The 21,526-nt window shown below is 36.6% G+C and overlaps 1 protein-coding gene across 1 annotated transcript in view; it reads left to right on the forward strand.

Moving 5' to 3' along the window:
* The first annotated feature begins 1,608 nt into the window (after positions 1-1,608).
* TRUB1 (TruB pseudouridine synthase family member 1) overlaps positions 1,609-21,526 on the forward strand; it is a 31,398-nt gene continuing 11,480 nt past the window's right edge. The window contains exons 1-4 of the mRNA XM_016146406.2: positions 1,609-1,964; positions 4,937-5,035; positions 12,095-12,150; positions 19,140-19,221. Coding sequence (XP_016001892.2) covers positions 1,610-1,964; positions 4,937-5,035; positions 12,095-12,150; positions 19,140-19,221 — 592 coding nt within the window. The 5' untranslated portion in view covers position 1,609. The remainder of the gene's footprint in view (positions 1,965-4,936; positions 5,036-12,094; positions 12,151-19,139; positions 19,222-21,526) is intronic.

Genomic DNA, 21,526 nt, shown 5'->3' on the forward strand with positions numbered 1-21,526 from the left:
CTGCTTGTATGGCAAGAAGAAAGCACAGACATCTCTGTTGAGGCTAAAGAATGCTTTGTTCTTTAGGGTAGAGCCATCCCATCTGAATTCCTGCCACTTTCCTGGAAAAGGGAAAATCTTGAAGCAGGCTCAGTTATCCACTAATCATGAGACCTGTCAATCTTTTAGTTTCTCTCTCCTTATTCTCAAATTCATTCTTTTCTCTCCTGTCCTCCACGGTCCCCCCATGCATGTTTTCAGTTAGCTTAGGCTTTTCATAATTGACCACAAGAGTAAGTGACTTCCTTCTAGGAATTTTAGCATTCCACCATGCAAACCCACCACCCCAATGATTTTTTTTTTTTGGCCTTTTTTTTTTTGTGTGTGGTATAATTTGCATAACATACAAATTTCACTTTTGACCATTTTTAAGTGAATAGTTCTGTGGTATTAAGTACATTTACATTGTTGTGCACCCCAAAGTCTTAATTAGAGTCTAGTAATCTGTTTGAAATGAGGGTGAAAATATAGGAAGAAATAAAGTCTTTAAAACATTGCTCTTTCATGTATTTGTTGAATGAATGGGGCAAGTTCAAATGAGATCCCACAATTGGTGATTCTGAGCAGCTAAGTGGCATCATCAGGATACCAGATATTAATGTTCAAGAGGATGATGAGGAGAACGGGTGGCTGTCAGGAAACTTGGAGAAAGTATGAAGACAAACTTGATCTGTCTCACAATATTCATACCATTTAATGTATCTTGAGCAAAAGTAAAATGAATTTTTCCACACTCTGCCTTGTGCCAGGATCAGAACAATGCTCCTGAATTCTGTTGAGGAGTGAATAACTTCTAGAGGGCCTCAAGTACTGAGTAGTTAAATATTATGAATTTTACGAATTGCAATAATGCTTTTTGATGTCTGAGCAATGTGTTACAATGGGAAGCAATTCACAGACAAGAATTATTAAGAATTATACATGGGTGGTGTGGTTGTGGGGTAGACAGGGGTGCATGAGATGCGTCAAAATAAACCCACATGATTTAGCACTGGCTGGGCCTAGAAGTTTCTCTTGGGAACCTGAAAAACTTGTTCATTTATTCATTCCCAAATTGTTATTTAAGCACCTACTGTGTGTTAAGCACTAACAGACAATACAGCAGTGAACAGGTAAGTAAGTTCCTCACCCTAATACAGCTTACATTCAGGTGTATTTTAATTCTGAACCGTGAAACCAAAAGCACAATAAATTGAATGAGGCAGTGAACCAAGGGAGGCATGGTTCTTCACCGGCCGCAGTAAAAGCCAGAATTTTAAATTTTCTGTTCTTGGATGCTGGGTCTTCTTAGTTCTGGAAGAGCATAGGGACAAGTGGCATTTAAAGAGATTTCTTGCCGAAAATATACATAGACTTGGTGTTGTTAGGGTTGTGCAACTCTAAATTACAACATCATCTAAGAAACAGAGAGGATTATAGGAGAATTGTTACTTACTCCATCAGAGCCCTCAGGAGGCACAGCCAACTCTCAGCCAGCACAGGAAGGCTACGGACTACAATCCCCACAAGCCCTTGCGACCCCATCTTCACCCCCGTCCGCCCAGCTTCGCAGTCTGGGAAAGATGAAAGGATGTCGGGCGCACTCTTGTCGCGTCATGAGCATGCGACCCTGGGATACAAACCAGGTCTGCGGGCCAGAAGCATGGCAGCTGCTGAAGCGGCGGTGCTTTCGTCATCTTTAGACACAGACGCGGCCCCAGTCCCTGAAACCGCAGGAACAGCTGCAGCCACGGCCGCCACCCCGCCAGTGTCGGCCGCAGCCGCGGCGGTCGCGGCGGCCGCACGGACCAGATCCGAGGCCAGGGGCTCCAAGGCCGCTCTGGCTACTAAGCTGCTGTCCCTGAGCGGGGTGTTCGCGGTGCACAAGCCCAAAGGGCCCACTTCAGCCGAGCTGCTGAATCGGCTGAAGGAGAAGCTGCTGGCAGGTACTGCAGCCCGGGTGGGGACCGGGCTGAGGCAGCCGCCGCGTGGGCCGCGGAGAGCGCGCTGGGCCTATCGCGCGCTCAGGACTCGAGCGATGAAAGGAAGGGAAAGGGAGCAGGACCCCTAAATTGGATCCGGACAGAAATCTCGGGCTTCGACTTGCCCTGACGTGGACTCCTGTAGCCTAGTTTGCAATTGTCGCTCTCAAGGGAACAAAACAGAATAACACGCGCGTACACACATTAACCTGTGCTGTTGAGCTTGCAGACCAATTTTCTCTAATCGAACTCCTCAAGAACCTTTTCTTTTCTTTTGGTGCACGTAGGTGAACTCTACCCAAAGGAAGCACTGACTCTACCCCCCCCCCCCGCCCCCAAAGTGACATTTTTAAAAATGTGCTGAAAATGCAGATATTACTTTGTTAACCAAAACTTAAGACAGTGGTTTTCACACAGCGGGTATAAGAATTCCTTAGAGTCTCATACAAAAGCAGATTCCTAGTCCCCGCCCTTTCAGAGACTGTGATTCTGAGGGTCGGGTATTTTTAGGAAACTGTATTTTTAAATTTGCTCCAGGTGATTCTGGTGTAAGTAGTCTGTGGACCTCATTTTGAGGAACACTGAACAGAACTTGGCCACTTCTCTAAGAGCATTCTGTTTGTTTCTTCATATGCACTGGGAGATCGTTGCAGACAGTGGCATCAAGGAACCTTAGTTATGTTGGACACCCACAAAATCCAGGTCTGTGCTGGCCTATAGGGATGTGAAGATGAAAGATAGAATCTCTTCCCTTAACTGAGCTGGTAACCTAGTAATTTCTGCAGCCTTTGGTGGTAAAACTTGCTAGATATTTAAGGCCTGGAGAGTTTGGCCATGGCCTTTCCATTAAACCAGTTAAAAGTTTATAAAATCTGTCAGGAACACTTTAAGTTTTTTAATGAAAACTTTACATTTTTCAGTGAAAAACATTACTCTGATAAGAATTTATTAAAATTCACACAGTACAGATTAAAATTTTTAATGGCAATAGGTATACTCTTGCAGATGTTTAATTCCAGTATTGTATCTACTCATTCTCCTGTTAAACTTTCCTTATACTTGTGTTACCTGTAGGGACAGGTGATACAGGGCATGCTGAAAGAAGGAATTGCATCAAGAACAGGTTTTGTGGGGTCTTCATAGCGTTTCCTTTATGAAATTGCTGCTTTCGGGCCTGATTTGTTAGCTAACCTTTGGCTTTTTTGATCCTCAAGGTAATGATTACCATTCTTTCTCTTATGTTTCTGATAGGATCAAAGCCATATCCTGGCCTTCTGGTTAACCTACCTCCAAGAACTGAAGTTTCTTCTTGAAACTTCATCCGACTGTTTCAGGGCTTTTGCTGGGCCAACTTCTGGAAGCTGGTCACTCAGATATAGACATTCTCACTACTCTCCATTTCTATCTTGCTTGCGATTGGCCTAGTCTCTGTTTGTATTAGCTAGACCAGGGCTTCCCAAATGCCTTTCTGACTGGTTGTTATAATTACTTGGGAAGGTTCTTAAAGATACAGATTATGGGGCACCACATTCTAGTGCCAGCCAGTCTGACAACCCCCAGTCAATGGTCATGGCCTCTATGTATTAATATTCTTCGACTTGCCTTACATTGATTCATGTCACACTAAAATCCCTCCTCTTCTTTATCTGTTTGAATCCTTCAAGGTCTGAAACATTACAGAATTTTATAGCTAGAAAAGACCTTAATAATTCATCCATGCATGGTACCAGTAGGGTGAACCAAGCTCCAATATAGTAGAGATGGTATGTCTTCACACTTGAAGGAGGTAAATTTGGACCCAAAGGGAAGACAGTAAATTTATAATGTCATGTCGAAAATACAAAGAGAGTTCTCCGAAAGGTTTCTATAAATTCAAGGCTGAGAGATCCATAATGGGCTGCAAGTGAAAGGAGAGGGGTTTGAAGCCTAGCCATGGCCTTATAGGTTTATGTTAAAGAAGGTGGCCAAGCCCTTCTAAGCGTGGTGATGTCTTCCTCAGAGCACTAGGACTGTGTTCTAGACATCATGGTTCTCTCTCTGTAGGTGGTGATTATGTGATGAGGCTGAGCAGTGCAGCACATTTTTTGCAGGGAGGAGGCATTTAGTCTGGCTTTTCCACTATTACTTTACTTTCCCCCTTGTCCTTTCTCTGTCCTCTCCGTTTTCTTTTGCTCCATTTTCTATCTTGTCTGTGTCAGTGGTGGTAAGGAAGTTTTGATGGGCTTGGGCAGTATAAATCAATAGATAGATAAATCAATGAGATAGGTCAGGTTGGCGTCCTCTTTTTTTTTTTTTTTTTGGAATCTAAGTCCTTTGAAGGTTAGGAAGCAACCTAAGAGGTTTCTTACCACATAAATGTTTGTTGAGATTAATTTCTTTAAGAAATTGAAAGTTTTGATTAGGAGAGGAGGACAATGAATACAGATAGTTTGGGAACTTAGTGTTCTTAGAAGTAGCTCTGTATGAGATGTATTCTAACCATTAGGTAGCTGGGGGCACCAGAAAAGAATGCCAGGGAACAAAATGGATTTGCAAATGAAATTGAGGACTTTTAAAACGAGTTGCTTATATGAAAACTAAATTTTCATCATTCGCTATCAAACAGCCCACTGCTACCAACAGCCTACTAGATCTTTGTGGATTAGCCTATATATTTACCCAATTTTTTTAAATGATCCCCACCCCCCCCCACCCCCGGGAAAATGAATTCTAGACCACTAATTTTGGAGTACTATTTCTTCGTTATTTAAGGAGTGGGTATACTTTTTAAAATCTGCTCTTTGCTAGTAATGATGTCATAATCTTAATATGTTAAGTTTGTACAATACTTTTTCTTTGTTTTGAATATTCTATCCATCCTCTCTCCGCCATATTCATGGAGATCTTACTTCACTCATCTTGGTAATTACCTTTTTTCATCTCAATTACTCTCTTAGAAGCTGGAATGCCTTCTCCAGAATGGACCAAGCGGAAAAAGCAGACTTTGAAAATTGGGCATGGAGGGACTCTAGACAGCGCAGCCCGAGGAGTTCTGGGTAAGAAATATGAATAGAAGTTTAGTGTAACTTTCACTTAATTTCAGAAAGAAATATTGATTGAGAACAGATGAGATAAAGAGAAGATAAAACCATGCCCTTTTCAGTGTACTTTGGAATATTTCAGATCTACTGGATTTATAATGCCATCTTCTAAGGAAGCCCTTAAATGGTAAGAGGTATACAAGGCTGTTAGAAGTAGTCTCTTTTATGTATGGATAGGGCTTTGTAAAAGGGTTTGTATCTGTACGGAAAAGAGTTAACTTAGCAGGCCCAAAACCACTATCTTTAAGAAGCCCGCCAACAAGGCTTGCCCTTAGCCGGCATCTAGGAGCTTGGATTTTGGGGGTGTTCCTGGTCTTCTGTATCTGATAAGGGTGGTTTGCTATGCCTCAACTGTGTGAACAGTTTTTGTTTGTGCTGAACACCCACTTTCCTCCTTGAAGTCTGGAACTTTGTCCCACCATGCAGGCAGAGGGTGCCTGAGTGACCATCCCCCATAAGAAAACCTTCAGGTGCTGAGTTTCTAATGGCTTCCTCGAGCAGGAAGATTGCACACACATTATTGCTTTTTTCATTGTTAGAGAAAGGAGCATGCTCAAGTGTCTCACCTTGCCCCCATGGAAGAGAGAGAGAATAAGCAAACCTATGCATGGATTTCTCCAGTGTTTTTTTTCCCTGTGATTCAGCTATGTAGCTTTACTATGTCATTGTAGTAAACCTGAGTCATGTATGAATCTTTCAACACTGAGTGGTCTTGGGGACTTTTTTTTGGTGGGGAGGGGGTCTTATTTTCTGTAATTTTTTTTTTTTTTTTTGCCTATGTTGAATCTAGTCTCTCAGATCAGCTCTCTTGAAAAGGTGAACCTCATTGTTCCTGAGAAGAAGTCACTTTCTCTTGGAGACATATTAGTTGAGTATTTTATTACTTACAGAGGAAAATTCATAGAATTGATTGAGGGGAGAAAAATCATTTATCCTTTTTTATTTTGGCATCTGGTAGAGGTTCTGAAATCTGTCTTTATGAATTGCTAAAGTATGTATCAACAGGATAGGGATATTGTACAAACTTTCTGTAACTACATTCGTTGTCACAGAAATATATACGTTGAGATTCCTCTCCTTTCCCCATTTCCCCACATACTAGAAACAAACTTTGATGGAACACTATTTTCCTTTTTATGTGCTCTGATATTTCATATCTTATTCTATTTCATTTTTAAAATGCTGGTCATAATCTACTAAATTGATTTCATGATGCACTAATGGGTTGTGACTCATGGTTTATAACTGCTACAGTATCCAATCCATTTGATTAGAGCTAAAATTAGATAAAAACAAACAATGAACTTGATTCAAGTGATCTAAAAGAAATGGCTACTTATTTAGGAAAAAAGGATAAATTTTTCCAGAAAATTAGAAACAAAGTATGAATTTTTATTTTCTAAAATTATAGATATTTTTAAATTCCTGTTGACAAACATATCTTTACATAAGATAGAAAACACAAGGAAATCCATTTTCCTAAATTAGAGAACTTGAATATGCAAATTCTGACAATTTAATTTTACTATTTCTTACCATAACTAATGATGTCCGTTGTGTAGCACTTACTATGTGCTTAGCACATTCATAAATTATATACTTCAATCCCTATTATAAACCTATAGTGTAGGTATCATTATCCCTATTTTACAAAAAGAATGAAGACCCCAGAGATAAAGTAACATATGCATTGTCATAGTTAGTGAATGGCAAAGTCGGGATTTGAACCCAGGTCTGCTCAGTTCCAAAGCCTCTATCTTAACCTGGGATGGCAGATAGCTGGCACTCCTGCCTGTGTTCTTCCCATCCCCATTACACACATTACCAGTCACAGCACTTTTTGCCTTGGTCCTAGATGTGGCTTTACAATTCCTATCAGTTCGGAACTCCTTGAGTTGAAGCCTATTTGCCGTGATCATGCTCTCCTGCTGTTTTCCAAGGTACAGCACCATGAGTACAAAAAGAGGGAGGATAAGATCTGCTGCCTGTTTATGGATAGACCAATTGTATCAATTTCTGGTGGTTGTTAGTTGGTATGTAAAAAAGACTGATATTTGAGCAGTGAATGAAATACACTTATTTTTTTACCCTAAACCCAAGGGATCTTGTCAAAACTTCCATTTTAGTATTACAAAGGTTTGGCATTTGGCTGAGATTTGTATGAGTGGGAGATTTGCATGTATTGGAAGTAATTTTTCATTTGGAAGCTTAATTTATATTTAAGCACACAGGGACTTTTATGATGATATATGTTTGTATGTCAAATTTATGAATTTTTCTTCTAAAATTGATAAAGAATAAAGTTTCCAATAAGGAATAAAGTAAAAACAAAAAATAGAGTAGGTAGTCAGTCACAAAATCAGGGATAATTTGCTGTCGAAGTTAGTGATTCTAGAGACTGCTAAGGGTTGGTTTTTGCTGCACGGTGAAATAAACACTGAGCTCTAAGCATGTATGAATGTGCGTTTCGGCTGCTCTGTTTACTCACTACACACACTCTGGGCGAATCCCGTAACCTCTATGAATCTTAGTTTCTTTATGTCTTAAAAAGGGATAGCGTGCACTATAACTTTCAGAAGGTTTATTGAAATATCTATAATATAGAGACATATACTATAATCTGTGACATTCTTTATAAAGGTCTTTAAAAAAAACGATATTTGTGAAAAATGTACTTTAACTTGCAACATTTTAGACTGTTTTTGCTGTTTTTTTTTCTTTGTAATATTAAGGGTACAAATTTAAGAATTTAGCTGGCAATTGAAGATATCTGAAATTTAGGTTTATAATTCTATTAATCTATTATATGTGTTATATATAGGCATATACACGTGATATATATATATAACATGTGTATATATATATATGTATATCTCCTGAATAGTTCTCTCTCTCTATATATATAGATATATAGAGAGAATTTTATATATATAAATATATATGTATATATACATGTGATGTATATATCTATATAGATATATACAAATATCTATATAGATATATATAATATAATAATAACTCTCTAAATAATTCTCTGAAGAGAGTTTATAAATATCTCAGAAATCCTGTGGTAGACAGAATAATGGCTCCCTAAAGATATCCACATCCTAATCTCTGGAACCTATGAATATGTTAAGGTACATCACAAGGGAGAGTTAAAGTTGTAGATGGAATTAATGTCGCTAATCAGCTGACTTAAAGAGACTCTCCTGGAATACCTAAGTGGGCCCAGTATAATCACAAATAGTCTTTGAAAGTGAAAGAGGAGACGGGGGAGAGAGAGATGTGAAGGAAGCAGAGGTTGCAGTGTCTGGATTGCTGTGGAGTAAGGAAAGGAGTCACAAGCCAAGGACTGTGAGCACCTTCTAGAAGCTGGAAAAGGCAAGGAAGCTCCCCCAGGAAGGCTCTAGAGAAAGGTTCTCTCCTAGAGCTTCTGGGAAAGAATACAGCCCTGCTGATACCTTGATCTTTAGCATAGTAAAACCCATCTCAGAATTCTTACCTCCAAAACTGTGGAGAAGAAGTTTATTGTTTTACCACTACGTTGGCAAACTAATACACCCATTTATTATAAATCACTTAAACTGGAAACCAGGTTTCTATTTACCACTTTAAAAATTATTGTTTTTTAACTTTAATATTTATAAAATTGCAGCAGAACAATTAGGAAATACAAAAAATAGTTGTAAATTAAAATTAATGATTTTTCCTCTTTTAGCACTAATTATTGTTAACATTTTTGCCATATTTCCTCCTAGCTTTTTGTCTATACAAATTTTAGAAGTTGTTTTACTGTATGTAAACTTGTGTCCTGTTTTTGTCACTTACATAATAACATCACATTTTATCATATTAATTTAAAAAGTTTGTAAACATTTTTTTTACTTTATTGATGAATAATTGACAAATGTAAGTGTATATATTTAAAAGGTTGAAATCATATCAAGTATTCTCAAAACAGTGGTCTGAAACTAGAAATCAGTAACAGGTGGAAACCTGGAAAATTTGCAAACATGTGGAAATTAAACAACATGCCTCTGCACAACCAGTGGATCAAAGAAGAAATCAAAGAGAAATCAAAAAATACCTGAGACAAATGAAAATGGAAGCACAGCATACCAAAACTTATGGGATGCAGCAAAAGCCATTCTGAAAGGGAAGTAAACATTTTTAATAGCAACATAATGTGCTGTTGTATGAGTAAAATACAATATATTTAACCATTTCCCTATTTGAAGTCATTGAAATTATCAGTTTTCTTAGTAGTGCTGGTTTTGTGAGGAACATCTTTATGAATAAAACTTTTTCTTTGTTTTGGATTAGTGAGCTAAATTCCTCAAAGTGGAAAAATACTGGTTTTAAAAAATGATTGCAAGGATGTCTTAGATTTAAATAAAAGGTAGTAGAAATTTCCAACTGCAAAAATCTTTGGAATTACATGTGTAATACCCTTTCCTGTCCAGAAGTGGCTCTCATTAAGTCTGTCTTTATTACCTGAGAATAGAATACTAGGCCATTTAGATAGGTTTGCAAATAGTGGATTTTTTTTATGAAGAAACATTTGAGATCAGAAAATTTGGGAATCAGAGAAAGTGGTAATTCCGAGACAATGCTTGGAAAACTCTTGTTTTCCATTCATTCTCCGAATTGTTGACACTTTTTCTCATGCTTTGCTTGAGAAAAAGCATCTTATCTCTGTCTTTGGTTGTAGCAATCATACTGACCTTTCCAGATTCCACTGAAATGCTGTCTGTCTCCTCTGTGTGAAGCCTGCCCGCTTGCTCTTGTATGTCGCTCAACTTCCTTCTGTTCTTTGTTTTTGTTAACTCACAGGGCTGCAACCAGGTCTTATTCGTATGCCTATACAAGTACTGAATAAAATTTTGAGTGACTGAATGGGAAAAAGTTGAGTAAAAGTTTCATCCAATAAACTGTCCTTTGAATGAAAGCTGCTGGTTGGCTGGGTTCCAACTCCAGATAATTTTTCTACATACTGCTGCTGTATTAGTGTTCCTAAAACCTGCTTTCACTGATCACCACACTTCGATGAGCCTTGGTTTTCTTGGATATAAAATGAGAGGGTAAAGCTGAGTAGCTCTTAAGATGCCTTCTTGTTTTAAATTGTTTTTCTGGGTCACCGAACTAGCAGATATATCCTCAATGGTTCAGATTCTTAACCATGACAAAGTCAAACATGTCAGCCTGTCCTTAAGACATTCTGCACTATGCTCATCTTGTGTCTGAGAATTTGTACAGTTTGTTCCTCCTTTGAAACATATTTCTCTCTTCTCTAGGTTCAAATCCTATATGTCCTTTAAGGCCTAATTCAAAGTGTGTTTGAAATGCTCGAATCGAGTGTCGTCTGGCCTCTTTAGCCGTTTAAGATGCTCCCTTCTTTACCTCCTACAGCAACTAGTCTCTATGTTTTCATGTTGACACTTAATCATATACTATCAAAGGCTTAGTGTTAGTTGCTCAATAATTCAGGCAACATTTTTTGAGCACTTGTGATTTCCCTTGTCTATATTTTATTTTCCCTATGAGATTATAAGCATTTTCAACGTCAGGAAATGTGCTGTTCCATTAAAAGTGTGGAATAAAATTGAACAAAATCAAATTGCATTGAATCTTTGTTGTTATTATATAAAGATTTTTTTCCTCACAATAGCAGCTACCATTTGAAGAGGGTACTGAAGGCAGACAGTTTTTTTTATCTTAGTCCTTAAACATGACTCTATCATAGAAGCTTAGAGGGGATTTGGGGTAGACTTAGGAAGGAGTTGGGATTTGAGCTGCGTTTCAGCAAGTGGACTTTGAATACTTTACGAAGGACCTGGCACTTTAGGCCTTGGGCACTATTGAAGATTGTCGGACGGCTTTGTAGTGTACAACATAGGTTTTCAAAAGTGGTTATGAAATGGCATGATTTTGGAGAGGAAGAGGTAGAATATAGAAAAGTTGGGTTTGCAGTGGTTTAGGCTGAGAGGCTGGTGGCAGTGAGCAAGGTGGCAAGGAGTATGGAAAGGGGCCAGCATCTCACTTTTAACTACTACTTGTGAGATGCTGGGTAAAGTTCTTAGCCTCTCTGTGCTTCAATTTTTCATCTGTGAAGTAGGGATAATTATATTATCTTTTGGGATTGTTATAAGGATTAAACGAGCTAATGAATGGAAAGCATTTAGAGTGGAATTTGATACATAGTAAACTCAGGGAATGATATCTGCTATAAATATTCATGATAACTCAGCTTGCCAATCGTTTCTCTGTGTTTCTTCTTGTAATTCTGAATTGTGGTTATATGTGTCCTTTTATAAAATTTTATACATTGATGAGAAATACCTCAATTCTTAGAAAAATTTGCTTGCTGTATAATGAAGAAATGATTACATGCTCTCATCCCCACCTGGTGAAATGCATCGTCATAGGATAAATACCGTTTGACATTGAAGAGACAAGTGGGCCATTGTGCTTTGTATGTGGTCTGTGTGAACACACATGCTCCAGGCTTTCATTTACCCTGTATTCTTCTTTGTGTTGTGTTGATCCGTTATGTTTCTGTTTTGTTGCTCGTATACTGCTGGGCACTAATCATCTTTAAATGGTTCATTAGCTATGATGATGGCTTTTGCTTTGTTTAATAATGAACTCTGTCAAAAGACTTTATCATACCATGGTTAATTGTACATGTATTTTCCACTGATGCCCATATAAAATTCCAGTGAATCCTTTGAGATTTTTCTAAAATTTTTTTATTACCTAATCGACTGGGTTGAGGTTTCCACCATGTTTTACCCTGTGAGAAAGAAAAAAAGTCTCTCTTCATCCCCTCAGAATTTCTTAGTTGCATGACAGGTTTAACTGATGGAATAATGGGAGCCCTAAAATCATGCTAAATATACACGCTTTCTAATTTTACATTACATATGCCAGGAAATTATGAACAAAATATGTAGATATTTTAAAAACCTACTTTTCAGAATAGAGTGTCATAATATCTCTTTCTTTGATTTGTAGTGGTTGGAATTGGAAGGGGAACAAAAATGTTGACCAGTATGTTGTCAGGGTCCAAGGTAAGATTACTGACATAGTTCTGCTTTTTTTCTTGAACGTTTGTCTTAATGACGATGTTTTAGATTTTCTCAGTTAAAAAATAAACTATGTAAATTTCATGAATGAATGTCAATCCTGAGTGTTAATCACAATGTCTGTAATAATGATATCTGAGAATCAGAATATTGAGACTATAAGAAAGAAATTTGACTTATAGAAGCAAAAACTCTGCAGTGCCCATATTTTTTTTAAAATTATATTTAGTTTTTTGTGTAATTGTATTTCTTAGATGAAATGGAACTTATAGATCATAAGTTCTGTTAGCAGATTTTTTTAAACTTTGGAATTTTTATAGAAACAATACCATTTTGTAAACCATGCACTTTTCAACAACAGCAACAAAACATGCTTTACTCGGTGGTTACAGATGTTTGCTAAAGTAAAGAATTGGGCTTTTTTAAATGATGAGTTACATCATTCATCTATTAGTGTAGCCTTGACTAAATTCAAAGGCACTTTTAGAGGTGCTGGGAAAGAGAAAGGAGGGGTCATACGGAAACGGGAGGGCTTAAACCTGTGGGTCCCTTCAGGCATTCAGTGAGTAACCCTCTTGAGGAACGAGGGTGAAGGCACACTGAAACAAGATGTCAGAGAGGTTCACCTTTCCGGGCCTCTCAGTTTTTCCTTAGGAAACGTGATTCGATCCTCCCTAGGGTCTCTTCTAGCTCTAAAAGAGATAATAACATCTGTATTCTAATTAGTAACTGGGTTATAATAGTTGGGGCTAGGGGCCGTTGAAAATGCCTAAGGGAGGAAGATTAATATGCCATTAGGTAGAGAAGAATTTCAGCATGTCCCTGGGCTAAACTTTTTGTTTTAAAACCCTTGCTCAAATGGAATGAATATACTTGTTATAGTGATTTCTGTCTAAAGTGTTTCTTTTTTAAAAAAAAAAAGTAGTCAAAGACCATTTTAAAAGTTTTTCAGTTTGTTGCAGATCGCTTGGTGACTTTTATAAAATGTTATGACAGTATCAAATTTCTGAAAAATTTTCTGAACATCCCTGTACTTATCTTGAACTTCCCATACTTTCTGAATTTATCTTGTCACGAATACTGGCCCTTGGCACACTCTGAGTGACAGCGGTCTAAGTAAGCTTTTCTTAAAATAAAAAGCCCCGGAAGGCCTTTGACATCACAGTTTGGTTAACTGGCCTAAAACCTGTGTCTTTCCGTTGGAAAGGATCCTGATGCCTTAGATAAATGGAAAAGTTTCCATGTTGCAGTCTTCAGAATGTTGGTGTTGAAAAATTACAGAATACAAAAATTGTGTTTGGATGAGTTTGACTTTTATAGTAAATTTGTACATCGTGCTTAAATACTGACAGACACAGTTCGAATTGCTTTCTGAAACACGATATTTGCCAGTTGCTTAATATTATTTCTTAACTCCAAAATATAAGCAGTGGTAATTTTGATATAGGATTATTTTCTTTTTAAACATTATTTGGTATTTTCCAAAATCTTTACAATAAATAAATAACTTTTTATATTAACAAAAACGATATATTTACATTAAGGAATTCGTTTGGCTTTTCCCAAGAGAAAACATACTGGGTTCATTGGATTATTTACTATTCACCCCTTCACCCCCAACCACAAATACATAAAACACATTGTATATTATTGAAAGGTTTTACATATAAATTCCAAGCATATTTCCAGAAATATGATGACTGAAAATGTAAATACATCATTGGCTCTGGCTTAAGCTTTATCATAAATAATTTTGGTATTCAGCTAAGAATGCTGAATGTCACACAGTGAAATCACTAATCCTCGATGTCTTAAATAGAAATCTCAGGCGCATCTTATTTCAGAAACCTAGTTCTTGGGTGCTTCACATTTCAAAAATAAGATTATTATCCCATTAGCTATTTGTATTATCTATACTTCTAGTTTTAGATTATGTATTTGTTGAAAAATTCATTTAAATTTTATTTTTGACTGTCGAAGATTACATTTTTATCAAAAGGAGTTAAAACTGTTAATTTTTAAAAATAGATTTTGTTTTTAGCATTGGAAGAAATCTTAGAGATTTTCTTGCCTACCGGCTTTTAAAACTTTTCGACCAAGACCCATAGTAAGAAATTCATTTTACAGCATGATCTTATATACACATACATGTTTAAAAATCAAAAATTTTATCAAACAACTCTTAACAACATAATCTTGATATTTTTTCCTTCTATTTCATTAAGAAACGAATTGATGCCTGCAGCCTACTAACTGAACACAGACCTACCATTTTACTTAATATTTATGCTTCCTCTATGTCCTACTTTTAGAGGTGATTCTTCATTTGCATCAGAGAAAATTAGATTTATATGTGTAGGGTGGAGTTACCGCAAGAACAGAAATGTTTACATCTGGGATGCCAGGTATTTGATGTTTATGGTACGGCCATTCACCCTTCCCTCATTGTAGCCCTAATTAGAGACATTGCTAATTAAACGTGGCCTGACACTCTTTCCTGTTGAACCAATGAACATCCTTAGAATCCTGTTCATCATAATGCTGCTTTATACAACCACTCTCAATTAATGGGTGCTGCGCTGACCGTTTCAATAAAATCTTTAGGCTAATTATTTTGCTTCCTTTTGAAGACCAGAGATTATTCATGCCACTCCTTTTTCACATTCTTTCCCGTTCAGATCAGAGTAAGATTTAAGAGAAGAGGCTTTCCTTGTCTTCTGCATTAGCATTTTTCTTATAGAAGGAAAGCTTTGCTCTACCAGTGATCATATTTCTCTTGTCATTTTTTTCCACTGTATTCTGTTTTGGTAAATGTACAATGTCTCTAAAAAGCATGTGGGTTTTCTGTACAGTGCCTTGTGTGCAGAAGTTGCCCTTTAAACGCTGTTATTTATTACTCTTCCTAAGTATTTCTCCTATCCCCAAATCTCTTCTGAGCTTGAGTCCTGTTGGATCTCTCTAACTACATATTCCATAGACACCTGACATTTATTTTACCCAAGCAAGTTCTGCCGGAAATCCTGAATACCGCTCATTTCATTCCTATTTGTGATTTCTGGTGGCCTACGCATAGCATAGCACTCATCAGAAAGAGGGAGCATGCCAGTTCTTTAAAGAAGAGACAGTTTCTCTGGGCATTAAAATCAGAAGGAAATTTCTTACAGTGAGTAGTATTGAATGACGGATAGATGGTGGTTCTCAAAAATAATTTTACAACAGATGGAGATCTATATGAAATATAATTGAGTGAAGGATTCTGAGAGAAGTTAGGCTCATGCATCCTTTTGACCTAACTCGATCTAAGTCGGGAATGTAGATTACCTGAAAGGCAGCAGTGGGTGCATAGACCCTCTACTCTCTTCTCTAAATTATACTTTCTGAGAGCCAGTCATTGCGCAGAAGCTGGGTAGCCGATGTACTTTGAAGTAACAGATTTTGATGAGGTTTTGGAGTATTTATCAGCTGTCTGTATTGCTGATTAAAGTTGGTTACTTATGTATACTTTAGGAACCTGATGAGCGGGATGGAAGGGCCAGTGTTCATTATGAAATCGCTGATGCCATGTGAATGCTCTAACTAGCACCTTCCAGATATAAGGCTATTCCGCTATCTATGTGGAGATACACCGTAGTAGTACCTGGAGGTAAAGCCAGCACTTCCCCAGAGAGCAGCTTCGTATCCCCTCCAGTAGTCGAACAGATGTTATCGTTTGGGGTACACAGACTTCCGCCCTGGATGTGCTCCCAGGACAGTAGCCTTTTTGTACAGTACACAGTCTGTAGTAACATTTTTAGGGTAACCGGTCAGTGCCAACTCTGAAGGGTGACTTTAATGCTCCTGTGAAACTTAGCCAACTCTCTCAGATTTGAACATTTCTAATCCACTTTCTCCAGAGGTTAGTCCAATTTCTATCTTTTCTTTATACTCAGTTAATATTCATACATTTCGTAAGTGTTATATTGAAAAATTTGAAGGGCTTACTTGAATTGTACAAAGCTACTCCCTTTCAATGACATTCGAAGCCACACAGTTTTGGTTTAGTAGGTTTTTTTTAAAAAAAATATTCTTCATTATAAATAATATCCCTTTGTTAGATTATGAAACTTTGAATCATAAGCTTTCAAAATCAAACTGGAAAAAGCAGTTGCCTAGTGGGCATGGACATGAGTGTGTACACTTTCTGTAATACAAACATTTTTCTTTCTCCTAAATAGTACAGAACCGATTCGCTTTTAAAGTCATCTAGTTAATATCTGCTTTGAGGTTCAGGGAGCTTGAAGATGAATAAAGTAGGGAGTAGATTAATATCAGTATCATTGAGAAACCTGAAGAGCACACAGTTTGATGGCAACTTCTTTAAAAATTCTATAGGACTTCCTTTTGTTTTGCTGTAGTGGAATTTTGTTGTAATGAATACATTAATAGAATTCACAATTTCCAGATATACATAATGGAGAATAAACAAGTCTAAAACCCTATCTCTATATAGAATGTAGACCAGTGAAAAATACTTGGGACCCATAAGATAAAATGTGCATTCCTATGTCTTTTTTCTTCTTGGTGGTGACGCTTTGTTTCAGCTGAAGGCTTAAGTGTCTAGGTGGATTTTCCTAAATAGTTTGTGGGTCATTCAACTGAATTGATAGATTATTGATAGATTATTGCTGGATGCCAAGACAAAGGAAAACTAGAAATCGGCTTTGATTTATGTCAATAATTCACTAAGTATGGTCCAGAGACTTCTGAGGCTGTTTCAGGGGGTCCGTTGAATTCCAAACTGTTTTTATAGCTTTGCCTTTTTTACCTGCAATCTTGCAAGAACACAGTGCAGTTTTTCAGAGATCACCTGATGAGCAATGATATGGTTCTGATGGCTAAAGGAACGTGTCCATGCGTATGAGTGTTTCAAACATTTTTCAGTTTTAATTTCTAATGCAATAAATGTTGAAAGAACCCATATTTAAAAATTGTGCCAGGGTTTCTCAATAACTTTCAACTGTGTTTAAGGGTTCTGAAACCACAGTGTTTGAGAACTGCTGATTTAGGTATTATTTCCTCTATAAAGAATCCAGCATGTAGCCAGGTTCAGTGTAGCTGCAGAATCTGGAATGATTTGTAACTTGGCAGGTACAATCTAGATGTCCAAAACTATGCTGAAAAATTGCACACAGCAACTTCTTCAGCATGTTGATGGAACTTTGAGTAAGGAACCATAGAACAACAACGCAAAATCTAAAGTAAGTAACAGTTTATAATTTGGGAAGATAAGAATCAATATACAAAATGTACTTGGAAAACAATGAACATCTGTGTGAATTTGATATAGGCCTTCATTCTTTTTATGTGAGAAACTTGAAGTGAGCACCTGCTCTTAGCTATGCTGTGGGGATGGGTGGTGGGGAGTTGGGGCAGATTAACGGGGAGGCTTTGAGAAATGAACAGGTTTGAGCCTTAGAGAAGAAGAGGCTCAAAGCTGTGGAAGTATCGTGTGCCGTTTGGGACACCCACAGTGCAGAGACTAGAGTGAGCATTCATATTTGGAAAGCATTTTAATGTTTCTGGTTAAAACTCATTACAGAGCAGAATAGTGCAGATGCATTCAAGGCACAGTATGCTACATGACTGCATTGTATTTTTCTTATGGAATTAGATTATTAAGACAGACATCTCAGAGCGTTTTGTCGGTTTACTATTCCTTATGGGAACTCACTGGAACCAGATGGGTCACTCTAACCACTGTCACTGTGAATCATTTTTTTAAATAATAGTAACGATAATAGTATTGTTTTCCATTGCTTATCAGGGCCAGGTACTATTGTTCTAACAGCTTCTTTTCAGGAGGTACTGTTATTATCCCCATTTTAAGATAAAGGAAGTGAGGCTCCAGCAGGAAAGACTAACTTAACCTACTTTACCAGTTGTGGTAGAGTGAGGATTCAAACCTTTGAGACGAGACTGAATGTTTAGTTACAAGAAGCTAGTTTTTGTCAATTTAATGAAAACATTTAAAAGTTAAATTGAATGTATTGGAGCATTTTCTTCTGTATTGTATTTGTAAAAAAAAAAAAAAAAATCTGAGCTATATAATAGAAGATGATTTCATCAAAGGGTGCCAAAGCTGGCATAAAATGTCTACTTGCTTATGGTATTCGAAGTTTTAATTTTTTAAAATTTTTGTCTCTGGTCTTTTTACTAGCATAATAAGCTTTTCATTGATAAACTCATATTTGAGCTTCCTCTTTGCTCACATAGCTACAGATTATTTTTAGTAGGTATTATATTCCTTATAGTTTACTCACTATTGCATGTGATACTCTGAATAAAATTTGGATTTGACCAAATGAGAGGAGTATAAAGAATATGTAGTACAGTGTGCCCTAAGATGAGAAACGAAACAATCCTCAGTTAACTAAGAATGATCTAATTTTCACTTGTGAATAATGATCAGTTCTCAGAAGTGACATTTTCTTTTTGGAGACCTACGTATTTAGCTTTCATTTAAATGCATAATCAACTTACAAAGATTAGTTTTAGTATTTCACATGAGAAGTCGTAAATTGATTTAATTTAAAATTAATTTTAATTATATGTGTGGTAAAATTGTTGAATCTTATGATGATTGCGTAGAGGTTTATTGTACCATTCTCTACTCATAAGTTTATTTAATTTTTTCCTTCAAAATCAACATTAGCTTTAGAAATTTGTTTGCAGTAACATTATGCTTATAAGCCTTAAATATCAATAAAATTAGGCTTGTCTTTATCACGTTGGATGGCGCGGGAAGTTTGTGAATGTTCTTCAGTTTATACGTGCTTCCCATATATCAAAAACTGACAAAGCACTTGCAGTGTATTATTTTTGCCCTTGTTTTGTATCGAGTTGGTAGTATTAGTAAAATTTTGTACGAACTTCAAGACGTAGTTATCAGTTTTTCTTTACCTTATGGCCGGTATTTCTTGTTTCTCTTCCTCTAGCGGTATGTCGCCATCGGAGAACTGGGGAGAGCTACTGACACGCTAGACTCTACAGGGAAAGTAACAGAAGAAAAACCTTACGGTATGAAGTTCACCTACTACACTCCTCTTTTTAACACTTAGAGAACGCTTCTGGGAATTCAGAATTTTTAAATCTCTTACTCGATATTACCAGTGACTTTAGTTTTCAGTACATTTCTTTAGAGTAATAAGATTGGAAATGGTTTATTACCTTGTTGTTTATTTGGTATGAATTTGTTAATAAAGATTTATTATAATTGCCTCTTTTCCTATAGTCAGTTTTTTTAGTGTTTAGAATTCTTCCAAATAATTCCCTTTCACAAAAAATATGTGTGACTAGGATTTAGGGCATTTTTCTTCATAAAGGAGAAACAAAGTAGAGAGACTCTCTTGTTAGATTTTACCTGTGTCTTGCCATTGTTTGTTTGTTTGTTTTACAATTACTTCTTAGCTATTGAAATAAATGTACTAGGTTTAGTGTTTCAAAATGAATCACGTTTCTTTGCTTTTGGAGTATGTAAAGAGATACAACAAAGGAAAAGCTGTTTCTCTGGAAGTAAAACAGAACTCACTGGGGCCCATCTTAATTTTTCTACTGTTCCTTTTTTCACTACTTTAAGAAAGGATAGATAAATGAAATGGTTTCCTAGCAACTCTTACAGTGCTCATGCTATTTATAATACAGCAGTTGTATTTTTGTACAGTCAGTTCACCTACATTATTATGTCATCAACTAGGAATTATCTGTAAGCTTTCTGGGTTTGTTTGTTTGTTTGTTTGTTTTTGCCTGTGTTTAATGTCATCTCTTCTTAATTTACACTCTAACCTGTTATAGACAATTCAGCATCTGGCTTCCCTGAGTTTTGTGCTGAATGCCCTTGCTATGTATTTCATATTGCCCTTGTATTGAGAGCAGTCTTTTCCTTGTTCATAGTAGCTTTACTTGACCTGTTAATATGAATTTATATGTAGCCTAATATCTTACTTGATTAATCAGGCAACATAATCAAAAGAAAAATCACTGATTTATTTTATCTTTTATTTTAAAAATAGATGTTGAATTATCTTTGAAATTATTATTATTAAGAAATAATAGCAGACCCTCACTTAATGGAAACCCAACCCTAATCTTTAGCCAAAAAGTTTTTAAGTTAAAAGAGGCACTGTGCAATAGGACGGTATCAGACACTTCCAGAGTATGCTAAAGTATAAGCCGGTGTATACATGATTAGAAGTATGTGAAGAAGTAAAATTGGTCAGACTCGTTGATGGGGTTGGGTAGTAAGGGAGAGGAACTTGTCGACCACGACCTAGATTTTTGGGTTTTAAAGCTGGTTGCATGAAGGTCGAATTCATCGAGTAGAGGGTGCTAGATAGAAGAGGACCAGGGTGACGAAAATTCTTTTTAAACATACGTTTTCTTCCCGCCCTTAAACATTTTGGAATTTTAAAAAACTACTCTGTATTGTGTAATTTGTAACCTTATTTATCTTAAAGAAAGCTTACTTTGTTAAAATCACCTCACTAAAATGTTGAAATAAGTCATAGAGAAACTAACTTTATTTAGGCCCTAAAAAGAGGAGCTCCCTATAGTTTATTGGGTAGATATTTGTAGTCTCAGAAAATGAGAGCTCAGAGAATTTTACTAATTGACCTGATTTTTCCATGTGATTTTAGTAAATCAGCAAATCTTTATTGTCTATTTAAGCTTCTATAGCAGGTACCAAGAGGAATATAAGTATAAAACCTAGCCCGTGGCTTTAAGGAACTTCTGTCTAATGGAGAGCTAGGACCTAGGTCCTCGACCCTCTGAGACCTAATGCTGAGACCTATTACCAATAGTTTGTAATGCCTTCTTTACTATCCTGAAATAAAGTTAGAGATACTCTAACCTATGTACACATTTAACAACTGTATAATACAGTAAATGGAATATGAAGAATAAATAAAAGCAATTTATGATAAAAAAGGTACATTGATATGTAAATGCATAGATATTACTACACTAAAAGTCTTAATGAAGTAGATGTTTACACTTACACATAAATCATTGTGAATGACACAAGTACAATAGCAGACTGATATTGGTGTGTTGTATTGATGACAATCAGTATGTGAAAAACAATACAAAAACACTTTGTGTTTAAATGGAAAATGGAGTTAGGTTCTAGCCTCTGCTGATTATAAACAGGCTTTTCACCCACATAAATATCTGGCAGACATCCAAAAGCCATGTAATACATACTACAATTCATTGTGCTACACCATCCTGCAAATTGTAGTATATCTAGCATCCCCGGTCCTTACCTATTAAATGCCACTGATGTTGTCACCCAACCCTACCATCGTAATAATAAAAAATGCAG

Source organism: Rousettus aegyptiacus, unplaced genomic scaffold, assembly GCF_014176215.1.
Source record: "Rousettus aegyptiacus isolate mRouAeg1 unplaced genomic scaffold, mRouAeg1.p scaffold_m13_p_6, whole genome shotgun sequence".
NCBI classification, from domain to species: Eukaryota; Metazoa; Chordata; class Mammalia; order Chiroptera; family Pteropodidae; genus Rousettus; species Rousettus aegyptiacus.